Source organism: Chiloscyllium punctatum, chromosome 3 (genome assembly GCF_047496795.1).
Source record: "Chiloscyllium punctatum isolate Juve2018m chromosome 3, sChiPun1.3, whole genome shotgun sequence".
In the NCBI taxonomy this organism is placed as follows: domain Eukaryota; kingdom Metazoa; phylum Chordata; class Chondrichthyes; order Orectolobiformes; family Hemiscylliidae; genus Chiloscyllium; species Chiloscyllium punctatum.
In genome coordinates, this window is record NC_092741.1 from 103016170 (window position 1) to 103032405 (window position 16236).

Consider the following 16236-nt stretch of genomic DNA (forward strand, 5'->3'; position numbering starts at 1 on the left):
CCAACCGATCCACTCGATCTGATAATGTGATGGATGGCAGTTATAGGAAGGGGGGAAAGTCTCAGATACAGTCACATAGATGGGTTAACTCCATGAAGGGTAAGAGAGGTAGGCAATGGATATACCCATTTCAAACAGGTATGCTGTTTTGGAAAATGTAGGGGGTGATGGATTCTCAGGGGAACATAGCACGAACAGCCAAGTTTCTGGTATTGAGACTGGCTCTCATGCAATGAGGGGTACGTCAGCTTCCAAGAAATCAATTGTGTTAGGGATTCTGTAGTCAGAGGTACAGACAGATGTCTCTGTGACCAGCAGAGAAACAGCAGAATGGTGTGTTGTTTCCCAGTGCCAGGATCAAGGATGTCTCAGAGGTTGCAGAATGTTCTCACGGGGGAGAGGGGCCAGCAAGAGGTCATTGTCCACATTGGAACCAATGACATTGGACAGGAAAAGGTTGAGATTCTGAAGGGAGATTACAGAGCATTAGGCAGAAATTTAAAAAGGAGGTCCTCAAGGGTAGTAATATCTGGATTACTCCCAGTGCTACGAGCGAGTGAGGGCAGGAATAGGAGGATAGAGCAGATGAATGCATGGCTCAGGAGCTGGTGTATGGGAGAAGGACTCACATTTTTGGATCATTGGAATCTCTTTTGGGGTAGAAGTGACCTGTACAAGGACGGATTGCACCTAAATTGGAAGGGGGCTAATATACTGGCAGGGAAATTTGCTTGGGAGGATTCAAACTAGTAAGGGGGGGGGGGGGGGAGATAGTGAGGAAAGAGATCAATCTGAGATGGGTACAGCTGAGAACAGAAGTGAGTCAAACAGTCAGGACAGGCAGGGATAAGGTAGGACTAATAAATTAAACTGCATTTATTTCAATGCAAGGGGCCTAACAGGGAAGGCAGATGAATTCAGGACATGGTTAGGAACATGGTACTGGGGTATCATAGCAATTATAGAAACATGGCTCAGAGATGGGCAGGACTGGCAGCTTAATGTTCTAGGATACAAATGCTACAGGAAGGATAGAAAGGGAGGCAAGAGAGGAGGGGGAGTGGCATTTTTGATAAGAGATAGCATTACAGCTGTGCTGAGGGAGGATATTCCCAGAAATACATCCAGGGAAGTTATTTGAATGGAACTGAGAAGTAAGAAAGGGATGATCACCTTATTGGGATTGTATTATAGTACTCCCCACCCCCACCCCAAATAGTCAGAGGGAAATTGAGAAACAAACTTGTAAGGAGATCTCAGCTATCTGTAAGAGTAATATGGCAGTTATGGTAGGGGATTTTAACTTTCTAAATATCGACTGGGACTGCCATAGTGTTAAAAGGTTTAGATGGAGAGGAATTTCTCAAGTGTGTACAAGACAATTTTCTGATTCAGTATGTGGATGTACCTACTAGTGAAAGTGCAAAACTTGACCTACTCTTGGGAAATCAGGTAAGGCAAGTGACTGAGGTGTCAGTGGGGGAGCACTTTGGGGCCAGTGACCATAATTCTATTAGTTTTAAAATAGTGATGGAAAAAGATAGACCAGATCTAAAAGATGAAGTTCTAATTTGGAGAAAGGCCAATTTTGACGGTACTTTCGAAAGCTGATTGGAGACAGATGTTCGCAGGTAAAGGGATGGCTGGAAAATGGGAAGCCTTCAGAAATGAGATAACAAGAATCCAGAGAAAGTATATTCCTGTCAGGGTGAAAGGGAAGGCTGGTAGGTATAGGGAATGCTGGATGACGAAAGAAATTGAGGGTTTGGTCAAGAAAAAGAAGGAAGCATATATCAGGTATAGACAGGATAGATCGAGTGAATCCTTAGAAGACTATAAAGGAAGTAGGAGTATACTTAAGAGGGAAATCAGGAGGGCAAAATGGGGACATGAGATAGCCTTGGCAAATAGAATTAAGGAGAATCCAAAGGGTTTTTACAAATATATTAAGGACAAAATGGTAACTAGGGAGAGAATAGGACCCCTCAAAGATCAGCAAGGCGGCCTTTTTGTGGAGCCACAGAAAATGGGGGAGATACTAAATGAATATTTTGCATCAGTATTTACTGTGGAAAGGGTTATGGAAGATATAGAACATAGGGAAATAGATGGTGACATCTTGCAAAATATCCAGATTACAGAGGAGAAAGTGCTGGATGTCTTGAAACGGTGAAAGGTGGATAAATCCCCAGGACCTAATCAGGTGTATCCGAGCATAAGAGATACAGTTAGTAAGTTTGCAGATGACACCAAAATTGGAGGTGTAGTGGACAGCGAAGAGGGTTACCTCAGATTACAACAGGATCTGGACCAGATGGGCTGAGAAGTGGCAGATGTAGTTTAATTCAGATAAATGCGAGGTGCTGCATTTTGGGAAAGCAAATCTTAGCAGGACACATACACTTAATGGTAAGGTCCTAGGGACTGTTGCTGAACAAAGAGACCTTGGAGTGCAAGTTCATAGCTCCTTGAAAGTGGAGTCGCAGGTAGATAGGATAGTGAAGAAGGCGTTTGGTATGTTTTCCTTTATTGGACAGAGTATTGAGTACAGGAGTTGGGAGGTCATGTTGCAGCTGTAAAGGACATTGGTTAGGCCACTGTTGGAATATTGCATGCAATTCTGGTCTCCTTCCTATCGGAAAGATGTTGTGAAACTTGAAAGGGTTCAGAAAAGATTTACAAGGATGTTGCCAGGGTTGGAGGATCTGAGCTACAGGGAGAGGCTGAACAGACTGGGGCTGTTTTCCTTGGAGTGTCGGGAGGCTGAGGGTGACCTTATAAAGGTTTACAAAATTATGAGGGGCATGGATAGAATAAATAGACAATGTATTTTCCCTGGGGTCGGGGAGTTCAGAACTAGAGGGCATAGGTTTAGGGTGAGAGGGGAAAGATATAAAAGAGACTTAAGGAGCAACTTTATCACGCAGAGGATGGTACGTGTATGGAATGAGCTGCCACAGATTGTGGTGGAGGCTGGTACAATTGCAACATTTAAGAGGCATTTGGATGGTATATGAATAGGAAGGGTTTGGAGGGATATGGGCCGGGTGCTGGCAGGTGGGACTAGATTGGGTTGGGATATCTGGTCAACATGGACGGGTTGGACCGAAGGGTCTGTTTCCATGCTGTGCATCTCTATGATTCTATCTCGGTGTCCAGGTACATGGATCCCGAAAAGTTGCTACCCAGGTTGATAAGAGCTGGTAAAAGACATACAGTGTATTAGCTTTTATTGGTAGAGGGATTGAGTTTTGCAGCCATGAGGGCATGCTGCAACTGTACAAAAGTCTGCTGCAGCCGTACTTGGAGTATCGCGTACAGTTCCGGTCACTGCATTATAGGAAGGACATGGAAGCTTTGCAAAAGGTTCAGAGGTGACTTGCTATGATGTTGCCTGGCATGGAGGGAAGGCTGAGGACTTGAGGGTATTTTCATTAGAGAGAAGGTTGAGAGGTGACTTAATTGAGACAAAAAAAGATAATGAGAGGGCTAGATAGGGTGGACAGCGAGAGCCTTTCTCCTCAGATGTTCCTCAGCATGAAGAGACATAGGTTTAAATTGAGGCGTGATAAGTTATTGGACAGGCGTCAGAGGTAGATTCTTTACTCAGAGTAGTAGAGGCATGGAGTGCCCTGCCTGCATCGGTAGTAGACTCGCCAACTAAGGGCATTTAAATAATCATTGAATAAACATATGGATGAAAATGAAATAGTGTAGGATAGATAGGCTTCAGGTTGGTTCCACAGGTTGTCGCAACATAGAGGGCCAAAGGTCCTGTACTGTGCTGTCATGTTCTATGTTCAACCTTCCAAAGAGTATCCCACCATACCCATTCCCCTATTCTGTTACTTTACATTTTCCCTGACTAAGGCACCTAACCTGCACATTCCTGAACAGCATGGCCAATTTACCTCACCTACACTTCTTTTGACTGTGGGAGGAAACTGGAACACCTGGAGGAAATCCACGCAGAGACAGGAAGAATGTACAAACATCACACACAGACAATCGCCCGAGGGTGAAATTGAACCCAGCTCCCTGGTGCTGTGAGTCAGTAGTGCTAACGACTGAGCCACTGTGCTGCCCACCATGTATCTTATTTTTAAAAAAAATTGTCCAATTCATTAAAATGTTGTAATCATTTGACGGAGCTGCATAACGACAGATTTGGGTAACTACATCTTTCTCCCCAACCCTTGAATAAAGTTCAACACAAAAACTTCATCAAGAGCTTATCCAATACTAATTGTTTAAATCCATCATATCAACACACTACATTTGACTAAATATACTCAAGATACTTATAATTAACTTGGTCTGACCTCCCAGAACATTGTTCAATTTTTTTTCTTCCTTTATGACAAGAGACAGCTAAAGGTCCAGAGAACTGCAAGAGCTTTTTGTACAGTATAGTAAGTAGTAGACTAAAATATTGTTGGAAAATATGCAGCATCAGGAAACAAAGGCAAAGAAACTTCATATTGAAATCCTTGTGATAAAGCACTTTTATTTATTTTTCATACAATAACCTGCTGTATAGTCGCATCACTTTGTTTATTTCATAGTATATCCTGAAGTATAACACAGAAGAAAAATTGTAAAGTTTGGCGTTACTTTACAATTACTCGACAATATAATACTCAGTATGTGAAAACTTAATACTTCTTCTATTAACCCATCATTGGAATTTCAGATGAGTATATCAACCTAAGAGTTTGTTGTCATTTAGTTTCAGATAAATGTTTCCTCCCCTAAGTCAGCAAGCATAAATGCTTGACACTGCGATCATATCAAGTTGACTGCAATTTTAAAAAATTATCATGAAAAATAATACATTTGAGAATGGACATGATATGTTGCCTGTAACACTTTATTTAGAAAGTTTGCAAAGGAAAGAAAATAAATATTAGAGAGAAGTGCATAGTCATAGAAAAACAAGATCGAAGGACAAAAACAAAATTCAATTTTTAATTAATCCTTTGAGCTGGTCATATTGGGAGCACCTTTTGTTCTTTTATAATGAGTACTTTCTTTTCACTGCCTTTGTTTCTCCTTTTCTCCACAACACTAAATACAAAAGGTCTTTGAACTTTGCACTGAAACAAACTCATTCAATTTCATGGCTATAACCAAGATTTTAATTGTCCACGTCAGACACAAAAGAGAATGAAGTTCCACAGAGCACAAGATAATATTTGTAAAAATGCAGAGAATATTGATGGTCAAAACAGTATGACTAGATTATCACTATACCAGAAGGAATTCTGGGCAAGAGGTTATTTTCACACCACAACATGAGCAAGTGCATGTACATGTGCACGTTCATGTTATAAGCAAGCACCTTGTTTATTTTGAGTCTTAGGTGCCTGGAAAGAAATGCTTACTGAAATGTACACTTTCACAATTACTATTGTGTAAATTAATTTGTCTATGTCATAGAGAAGTGATAGTCAGAAACAATATTACTGAAATGTAATGCAAGATTGTAAAATGGCTTTAGTCTCCAATTTATAACAAACAAAAAGCATTTATATAAATTTAATGCTAACACAACTTTAATAAAATAAGGCTAAATCTCCTGCTGGTTCTTAGGTTAGAAACTACCAATAGAATCATAAAATATCATTGAGAATGCAGTAAAAGCATTTTAAAATATTAACGGTTACATTTCAATAATAGAGATAAATCATTGTAGATAAAAGCCTAATATTAAAAAAAGAAGAGCTTTTAATATGCCTTTTGTCATGTAAAAAAATCACTGGTTATTTCGTGATTTAATTGTTACATTCATTACTTATACTAAGATAAAGCCAAATTTTGAGAAATATTGTAATAATGTACCTGGTTTGTAAAAGACACATTAAAGGCACATTGCGTAGTGTATGTACATTCAATAAAATGATTCCTGGGTAGCATTTACTTTATGCTCATTTCCAAAGACTATCCAAAATTACTGATGATTTTTGACAAGAAAGAAACAGGAGTTGCAGGTGAGCAAATTGCTTCAAGAATGGCTTTGCCATTAAGATCATAGCTTCCTCAAATCAGCTTTCTCACTTGTTCCCACACATGGTTCCTTTGGTGCTCATAAATTTATTGTTTTCAGTCTTTACTCTACAGCTGAATATTCACTGATTTCTGGGGTACAGAATTCCAAAAATTCATAACTGAATGATGATGCCTTGAAATTATACATATGTTATAACTTTAATTTGTGATGTCAGCTATATAATAACATTTTTAAAAATATTTTGCAGTACTAGTTGTACTACACCCTGAATATGATTAGCTTTTTAGCTGGTCTCTACCAAGTTGGCACTGAGAGATTAAGTTTATTTAGCAAAGTTGATTTTTAAGAACAGATTTAACATGCTTGTCTTCACTAATACTAAGACAGGTAAAAAGGACAGAGAACCTGAACAATAAAATTATTAAAAATGACTGTGTTTACTACATTATCAGATAAATTTCATGTTGTAAATAATGAAAGCCATCACATAAAGAATACATTATTCATGATGTCCAAGTAATGAGATATCACAGTAGGTTCCTTATGACATGCAGATATAGCTCACATTGCTATCATTCAGCACACTACGATAAAGGAACTCTTTCTCATCTAAAGTTTACTTATCCCATCAAGAGTAGAAAACTCAGGAGGGTGAGGTATTCCTGTTAAATGGACTAAATTGAAAATTGTGTTATTGATAATTACATATCCTTTTCTGTAACAATTGGATAAAGGAGATTAAATTGTTGCATTTAGTATAGCGCATATAGACAGCTATTGAAACAAAATGCAATATTTTTATTTGGAAAGCTACCAATGAACCACCAAAACTACCAACAATCTAGAATTAATCTTATGAAAACGTCAGAAGATGAGACTGACTCTACGTCAAGTATTCTTATTCATTGCCCTGAAAATTTAAGGCATTATAGATTAGCACAACTTAGTAACTAGCCACCGCTAGACAACATTTCTAATGTTTCAAATGTTACACAAAAAAATCTTAAATAAATAAACAAACATGTTCATTTTTTAACACCCAAGATTACAACCAGTCTTCTTGAAACAGGTGGTATTCTGTCATACAGGGATTTCTAACCTGAATTCTTCCTTTGCACAAAGAAACAGACTGAAATATATGAAGTAATCAGATCACTGTCAGTACGTAGCACCAGTGATTTCTAGCCTCTTCCAAACCAGTGGCGCACAAAAATGAGCACATTCACCCCTGGAGTGAATTATACTGAGACTCCAGATTCTTATTTATGAAATGTGAAATTATATTAATAATTTTCTCCTCTTAAAACAGCACAACATTTCCATCATGTGGATATTAAACTATAACTATTAAGGGAGTGTGAAGCAGAAGGTTTACATTACACACAAAACACATCCACAGTCTTCACTAAATGTACGCGCACAACCTGACTTTTATTTTCATTTTTCCAAACTATGTATGACAAAAAAATTAATGTGGTCCAATTCCTTATTCCCAAGAACACATGAACATGAGTGCACAACTTAAAATTACAAAAAAAACCTTGTCAACAAATGCAAATTATACTTATCTGCAGATCTGTTACTGTGTTTTAATCAATGCCCATACAGCTTGTGGTTGTCTGTCAAGCTAAATAATCCATTTATTATTCTTTAATCCACCACAGTTGCTTATTTCTTGGCTTGATCAGTCTTTAATTCAGCTTTTGCACTTGGTCTTTTGAGATGCCAGGTTCCAACCTTTTCTTGTTCATCTTGTTCTTCCTCACTATCAGTAAACCTATATTGATCATGTTCTTTAGAACTCTCACAGACTTTTTTAAGGAAGGACATCTCTTTCACTAAAACTATTTGTGCATTCTGTTTCTTGCCAGCTTTTGATGATGACTTTTTCTTGGTTGATTTTTTGGGCTGTTTTTTGCTAAATTTCACCAAGGGCTTGAATTCTTTAGCTGCTTTAGAAGTAGGAAGAAACCAGTCCTGTCCATAAAAGTGAACATCATATTAATCGTAAGAAATAGAGTGGCAAAAAGGGGAATTACAGTTACATTGACAAGCATTTTATTGACCGTCAACCCTGTATTAGATGCATAATTTTTATGCTTTTAAGAGATCAAAAATGATCAACATTCTTCAAATGACAGCTTCACTAACAGGATCCATTTATAAAACGTTACATTGAATTATGAATAATGTTCCTTTTTTCCTTATTTCTGTTGATATTCAAAATCATCGTTTAACAAATGTAATGTCAGGGACAGACGCAAAGGAATTAATGTAAGTGGGCATTAGCCAAGACATCAAATTAAATTTAGAGATAGATCAGCATGAATTACTGGTGCTAATTCATCTGCATCGGTGTCAAACTTAGCCACCTTTTCCAGCCAGTATTCTGCTAAGATTATGAGATAGCTATTGACAAGATATGAGTTAGCCATAAAACAAGTGAGCACTCATCTTATCAATCCCATTTTTTAAACTAAAAATCTCAAAGCCCTTAATCATGTCTGCAATGATACAAATCTGTTCCAACATAACACATTACTCAGTAAAACCACAATTAACCAAGTGGCCACGACTATTCACATCTAAAATGTGGAAATGCATAAAATTCATGACACGTTTTGAATGTCACCCTCAACTTTAAAATTTGAACAAAATTCTATTTTTTAAAAAAGGTCAAATCTACATTCTTTGGATTACGATGTAGAATACCAAGAATAATAATTTTTTACCTCAAAGTGTACGTTATTAATATGATATTTTACTCCACTCTCAGAGCTGAATTCTTTTTCACATAGCAGACACTTATACTTTCCAGCAACATATTCTCCCTAGTAGTTCAAGAAAAAAGATAAACAAATACCAGCATTTAACAGTAACAAATGATCAACTTTAACTGTGGCACAATATAACTTTTCTAATCAGCCATGATGTCACTGCTGAGAAACAGACTCTTCCCAATTCAGATACCAATTACAGTATTAAGCAGTCCAGGTCAGGCAAAGTACAGGTCAATGCAGAGTAAGGTTTCTATTATCCCAACAATATGCCTCAGCTTTAACATTTTCTATATTCCTACATCACCACAGATAATAAATTGAATTTCATAAGCAACTCAGTCTAAATGACTAAACCCATGTGAAAGTCAATATCTAACTCACTGTACCATCCAGTTCCTTGAAGTAGGATCCATTTAATGGAAGGGAAGAGAGGCAGTGCTTTAGTCGTAAACACCATGATGTTCAAAATACAATGGCTAAATCACTGTATCTTGCTTTTCTCTACATCAGAATCAGTCAAAATGATGCAATAAACATCCAGCTCTTTAAAAGGCAGTTTCAACACGTCTTGAGAATCTAACTATTAAAACCTCACCCATGCATCCCCCAAGAAAAATCAGAGAGAACGTTTGTTCACCACAAACATATAAGCCTTCACAAATCAATTTTATTTAAGCCTGCAAAAACTGACATCAGAATGTCCTTCACATTCTTGGCAAGAACAGCCTGAAAACTTAATGCCTAAGGCAATAGTTTTCTGAATGCATCTTTTCCCCTCTCCAAATGACATTAATACATCAGGATTACTGCCTCATTGAATCTTCCCTTCTTCTCCTCTTAAGAAATATACCACTGTGTGCTTTTGACTCCATATAAATGACTTCCACGTATAAATCAGAAATTCATACGTATTCCCTGTCTCCCCTTCCTCCCATTGTGCTCAATGATTTGAAATCAGAGTGGCAACATCTAACCATTACTTTTTGAATAGTCTGGCATGTTAACCTTTGGTATCCTTCATCTAAGATTCCCAATAATAAAAGTCCATATGATTTTAAGACAGGCAAGAAAACAAAAATATATTTTAGTCCCAATGCAGAAGTCAGAACAGAAATACTGTTGAGCTGTGACCCTGATCCAAGACAGATTCTGAAACAACCTTGCAACAAAATATATACTGAATAGGATAGGGGTCATTTTACAATTCTTCTCTTTCCAGTTTAGGTATTCACTTCCGACGAAAGGAGGAGCACAGAGAAAACATTGCATAAAATATACACTTACTGTCAATAATTAACCAATTTCTTCAGAATTTCCCTTATTGGAATTATCGTTAAAAGCAACAAACTTTAACCTTATTGTTTAACAGTTATTCCTACTGAAATGACCATTCAAAGACATAAGGTCCTAATATATAGCAATCAATTCCTACACAGACCTATAATTGGAAACTTTTCTTTGAAATGGGGAAATTCTTTATATCTCAGTTATAGAAAACACCCAATAAACAAACTTTTTGAAAAGCTTCTCCACATTTTTCTTTTGAACATCAGCTCCCCCCACACCCCAAATAGCTGCCTAGAAATAAAATACAGTCCACTAATTCAATAACAATATCCAACAATAAAAGATAACAAAATCTTTTGGGAAGTCATTGGTTTCATATTGAAAACAGACAAAGTAAAATGGAAGAAAGAAAAATGGGAATCTTCCAACAGACATGAACAAGGCAAAACATGGATGGTTACAACAAGGTTCATATACAAATTGCAACATGGTACCAAAAGAGTTCTAGTAGACTAAAATCTCAGTACAGACTTTACAACAAAAAGACATAATAAATATCCTTTTCCACAAACTTTAAAGAAAGTTATACCTACCCTTGTACAAGAACCAAGATGAGCCTTCAACCCTGATATGCTCGTATAATTGGAAGCACAATCCTAAAGAAAAATTAGCTATTAAACATAATTACAAGTGTCAGTTTGAAAATTTCAGTTTCATACACAGAGAATTAGAACAATTTGGCAAGTGAAATACACAGTTTAACAAACTGCTCAGAAGTACACATCTGTAATAAAGATATGTCAGACTGCAAGGAATTACAGATTGATGTGTAATGTATAACACGGCATTTTGGTATGCCATTACCACTGCCTTTGATTTCAGCTCCTTTCTGATGAACATTTACTCTCACATGTTGATGAGGCTGCAAAGAGATCTCTTCCAATACTTCCAATAATATTTCCAGTCAATATTTGGAAAGTTAAAGTTTGCCATAACAACCACCCTGTTACTCTCGCTCCTATCCAGAATTATGTTTGCTATCCTTTCCTTTACACATCTGGGATTATTTGGAGGCCTATAGAAAACTCCTAACAGGGTGATCTCTCCTTTTCTGTTTCTAACTTCAGCCCATACTACCTCGGTTGACAAGTCCTCAAACGTCCTTTCTGCCACTGTAATACTGTCCTTGGCTAACAATGACACACCTCCCCCTCTTTTCCACTTTCTCTGTTCTTACTGGAAGATCTAAATCCTGGAAGGTGCAACAGTCATTCCTTTCCCTGCTGTATCCATGTCTCAGAAATGGCCACAACATCAAAGTCTCAACATCACATTGCATTCATATATGCTATGTGATCTTTTAACACAAATCCTGAACTTAGAGAAATTTTCTTTTACTTGCATATAACTAATAGTATATAACCGAATAGTATATACAGAACTTTACAGTCTCTGCACTATCTGCCTCCTTCTCCAAGAAACTTAGCTACTTGCATTGATCATGTTATTGTAACAAATAGGAACGGACGTAATAACTAAAAGTTGTCAACAAGAGGATCCATTGTAGACTGAATTTGGTCTGGTAGGGGACATGGTATATTATCTACAAGACATAATACAGTTGTACATGTATGCATCCTTTGACAATACCTTCAAAAGCCTCACACAGAGCAGCTGACACATGGAACATTGTTCCATGGGTATGCCAGCTCACTATGCTGTGAAAGCTTCTACTGGTGATGAAGGCTGCTGTTACCATCCTCGAAGTGTAGGAGACTGCATGGCCTGCTTAACCCAAATGCAAACATCATCTGTATTTCCTCTCCAGGTTACACACCATCTTTTGACTTGAAACTGAAATTGCTCCACTTTCACCATTGCTAGGTCAAAATCCTGGAACTCCCTCCCTGACACTAAAGTGATTGTATCGATACCACATGGATTGCAGTAGTTCAAAAAGGAAACTCACTAACCAGGACAATCAGGAATGGGCCATTAATTTTGGCCTTGCTAGTGACGCTCCTATTCCATGAATCAATGAAAATATTAAATACAATATTATTTATTTCAGTCAGAACATAAAATAAAAAATAACATTTACTTTTACAAGTTACTGATCTATCAAACTAACTTGGAAACAGAAAAGAAGTCATTTTAAAAAGTTCATCGCTCGGAAATAATCTTTAGCGCTCAACTATAAAAGAAATAGAATTACTAGACATTACGCACAGGAAGATAACTTTATTGTAAAGAACTGATATATTCAATGTTTATTGCATTGGCACAATGTATCCAAGATAAAGCATATTGTGTTCATTTGGATTTGTTCATTCTCATCAATCTTTAGGATAAATATCAGCATTAATCATGAATAATCTACAAATACATTACTCCCATTTCTCCCAGCTTTCTAAAACTATATGGGAGAGAGGTGGCCAATCATTTCCCTTTATTACAAGACAGGAAAATAACCATAGTAATGCATATACACCAACTTCTTGTCAAAGCACTTCGAAGTTCTTTATACAGTCAGCTTATTTTCAATTACATGGCCTGTTTTTCTCTGTAGGAAATCTGCAGAAAAGAATTTCTGATGCAGTATTATACTCCTGAAAAATACCTTGGTGGCCAGGTTTGCTAGTGCTGCAAGGGAGGGTTTCAACTAGATTGGTTGGGGGGGTGAGGGGAGATCCTCGACAGCAGGCAGGCAAGTGTCAGGCTCACAGGTGATAATACCATTTCTGATCTAAGGTGAAGGGACAAGTCGGGCTGGAACAAGTCAGGGAACAGGAAATGCCTATTGGATAAAATTGTATTTATTTTAAGGCAATATGAACTCAGGGCATGGATAGGTACATGGGACTGGGATGTTATAGCCATTTCAGAAACATGGCTAAGGGAGAAACAGACTGGCAGCTTAACGTGCCAGGGTACAAGTGCTTTAGGCAGGACAGAAGTGATGGAAGAAGGGGAAAGGGAGTTGCATTATTGATTAAGGTAAGTACCACAACAGTTGTCAGCGATTAAATATGGAAGGATCATCCAGTAAGGCTTTGTGGGTGGAGCTAGGAAATAAGAAGAGGACGATGATATTATTCCCACAAATAGTTAACGGGAATTAAAGGAACAAATATGCAGGGAGATTGGAGAGACTTGTAGGAGCAATAAAGTTGTCATAGTAGAGAATTTTAATTTTCTGAACATAGATTGGGATTAGGGCTTAGATGGGGTGGAGTTTGTCAAGTGCATTCAGGAAAGTTTTCTCAAGCAATAAATAGAAGGTCCTACTCGGGAAAGGGCAAAACTCGACATACTTTTGGAAATAGGGCAGGACAGATACTGACGGTGACAGTGGGGGCTCACTTTGGGACAAGTGTCCATGGTTCTACTAATTGGTTCTACTAATTTTAAAATAAATAATTAGGGAGAGGGGTAAAACTGGTCCACTGGTTCATGATCTAAACAGGGGCAAGGTGAATTTTGATAGAATTAGACAGGAGCTTGCAGGGGTTGATTAGAGTAGTTTGCAGGCAAAGGAACCTCTGACAAGTGGGAGGCCTTTAAAAGAGGCCTTTAGAGTTCAAAATCTATATGTTCCTGTGAGGGTGAAGGGCAAGGTTGGCAGGAATAGGGAACCCTGGATGACAAGAAATATTAAAGCTTTAACCAGAAAGGAGGAGAAGGCATGGCTCAGGTACAGGGACCAGGGATCAAGAGAATCCCTGCAAGTATACAGGGAATACTGAAGTTTACTGAAGGAAATCAGGAGGGTGAAAAAGGGGCATGAGAGAGCCTTGACTGAGAAGATTAGGATGAATCCAAAGAGGTATTTTGAGTATATTAAAGGAAAAAGAATAACTAAAGAACGAATAGGGCACCTAAAGGACCAATGGACATATATGTGCAGAACCACAAGAGATGGACGAGGTACTCAATTAATATTTCTCCTCTGTCTTTACCATGGAGAAAGACATGAATATCTGGGAACTTGGGGAGGTTAGTGGTGATATCTTGGGGATAGTCCATATCACAGTGGAGGTGGTATTGGACGAATTAAAATGTATGAAAGCGGATAAATCTCCAGTCCTGGCCAGATATATCCAAGAACACTGCAAGAGGCTAGAGAAGAAATTGTTTTGGCCCTGGCTGATATTTTTGCATCATTGTTAGTCATCGTTGAGGTCCCAGAAGACTGGAGAATAGAGAATGTTGCGCCATTATTTAAGAAGAGCTGAAAAGAAAAACCTGGGAACTATAGACTAATAAGTTTAACATTTGTGGTAAGTTACTTAAGAAGATTCTAAGGGAGAAGATACGCATGCATTTGGAAAGACAGGATTTGATTAGGAGTAGTCAGTATGGCTTTGAGAGAGTGGGAGATCATGTCTCAAGAATCTGTTAGAGTTCTTTGATGAAGTGATCAGGAAGGTTGAGGAGGGCAGAATAGTCTATATGGATTTCAGTAAGGCCTTTGATAAGGTTCCGCATGGTAGGTTGCTCTAGAAGGAGAGATTGCACAGAATCAAAGGGAGCTGGCAAACTGGATACAAAATTGGCTTGATGGTAACAAAGCAGAGGGTAATAGTGGAAGGATGCTTGTCAGACTGGAGGCAGAGTGGAGTACCTCAGGGGTCAGTGCTGGGCCCCATTACTGTTCGTTATCTATATCAATGATTAGGATGAGAATGTATAAGGCATGATTAGTAAAATAGACGATATCGTGGATAGTGAGGAAGGTTATCAGGTCAGAAGGGGAAGTGGGCCGAGAAATGGCAGATGGAGTTTAACATCGATAAGCGTGAGGTCTTGCATTTTAGAAAGTCAAATCAAGATATGCGTTTCATGGTGAATGGTAGGACCTTAAGGAATGTAATGGAACAGAGGGATCTTGGAGTTTGGGTTCACAGTTCTCTGAAAGTGGAGTCACGGGTAGACAAGCCAGTGAAGGCTGCTCTTGGCACACTGGCCTCAATCAGTATTAGCACTGAGTATAGAAATCTAGAAGTTGTGTTGTAGTTATACAGAATGTTGCTGAGGCCACACTTGGAGTAGTGTGTTTAGTTTTGGTCACCTTGTTCTAAGAAGGATGTTATTAAACTGGCGAGAGTGCAGAAGAACTTTACAAAGGTGTCGCCTGGACCTAATCTGAGTTATAGGGAGAGATTGAACAAGCTAGGACTGTATTCTTTAGAGCATAGGAGACGGAGGGGAGATGTTATAGAAGTGTGTAAGATCATGAGAGGCATGGATAGGGTCAATATTCTCTTTTTTTTCCCACTGCTGGGGAATTGAGGACTAGAGGGCATCAGTTTAAGATTAGAGGGGGAAGAATAAAAGGGAACTTGAGGGGCAACTTTTCTTTTCCCCCACACAGAAGGTGGTGCACATATAGAATGTGGTTGAGGTGGGTAAATTAACAACACTTGAAAAACCATTCAGACAAATACATATATATAGGAAAGGATTAGAAGGATATGGGCCAAGTGGAGGGAAATGGGTCTAGCATGGGTGGACATTTTGGTCACATGGACCAGTTTGGGCCAAAGGTTATGGCTCCATGATGCTTTAAAAAAACTCACAGTTAGCCCAATTCAGGATTGTCATTTTGGTTCTCATGGCACACTGAAATGTATGGGAAACCACATCTGAATATATAGGGCTTTGTTCTTTGCAGAAAGAACGAACATACAGGTTGTTCTGCGAAAACGCACATTTCGTGAATTCTTTGCAACGCAATTGACAAGTTGGGAACACGACACAGCTTCTAAAGCACAAACTTTTCAAACGTGTGTGGGCTGTAAAGTTATTACATCGCCAATATTTTAAGGCTGTTTCATAGTGAATGGTAGGACCTTAAGCAATGTAATGGAACAGAAGGATCTTGGAGTTCAGGTTCACAGTTCTCTGAAAGTGGAGTCATGGGTAGACAGGGCAGTGAAGGCTGCTCTTGGCACACAGGCCTCAATCAGTATTAGCACTAAATATAGAAATCTAGAAGCTATGTTGCAGTTATACAGTTTTGTTGGTGAGGCCGCACTTGTGTTTAGTGTGTGTGTTTAGTTTTGGTCACCTTGTTCTAGGAAGGACGTTATTAAACTGGCGAGAGTGCAGAAGAACTTTACAAAGGTGTCGCCTGGACCTAATCTGAGTTATAGGGAG

At 38.3% G+C, this 16236-nt stretch overlaps 1 protein-coding gene and 1 long non-coding RNA gene across 7 annotated transcripts in view; one reads left to right on the forward strand and one right to left on the reverse strand.

Moving 5' to 3' along the window:
• LOC140463601 (uncharacterized) overlaps window positions 1–16236 on the forward strand; it is a 48189-nt gene that overhangs the window by 7271 nt on the left and 24682 nt on the right. The window lies entirely within an intron of this gene.
• Window positions 5116–16236, reverse strand: part of znf512 (zinc finger protein 512) — a 67172-nt gene continuing 56051 nt past the window's right edge. For all 6 annotated transcript variants that reach the window (XM_072557771.1, XM_072557808.1, XM_072557797.1 and 3 more), the window contains 3 exons: window positions 10671–10733; window positions 8743–8841; window positions 5116–7987 (listed from right to left, as the gene is read on the reverse strand). In XM_072557771.1, coding sequence (XP_072413872.1) covers window positions 7679–7987; window positions 8743–8841; window positions 10671–10733 — 471 coding nt within the window. In that variant the 3' untranslated portion in view covers window positions 5116–7678. The remainder of the gene's footprint in view (window positions 7988–8742; window positions 8842–10670; window positions 10734–16236) is intronic.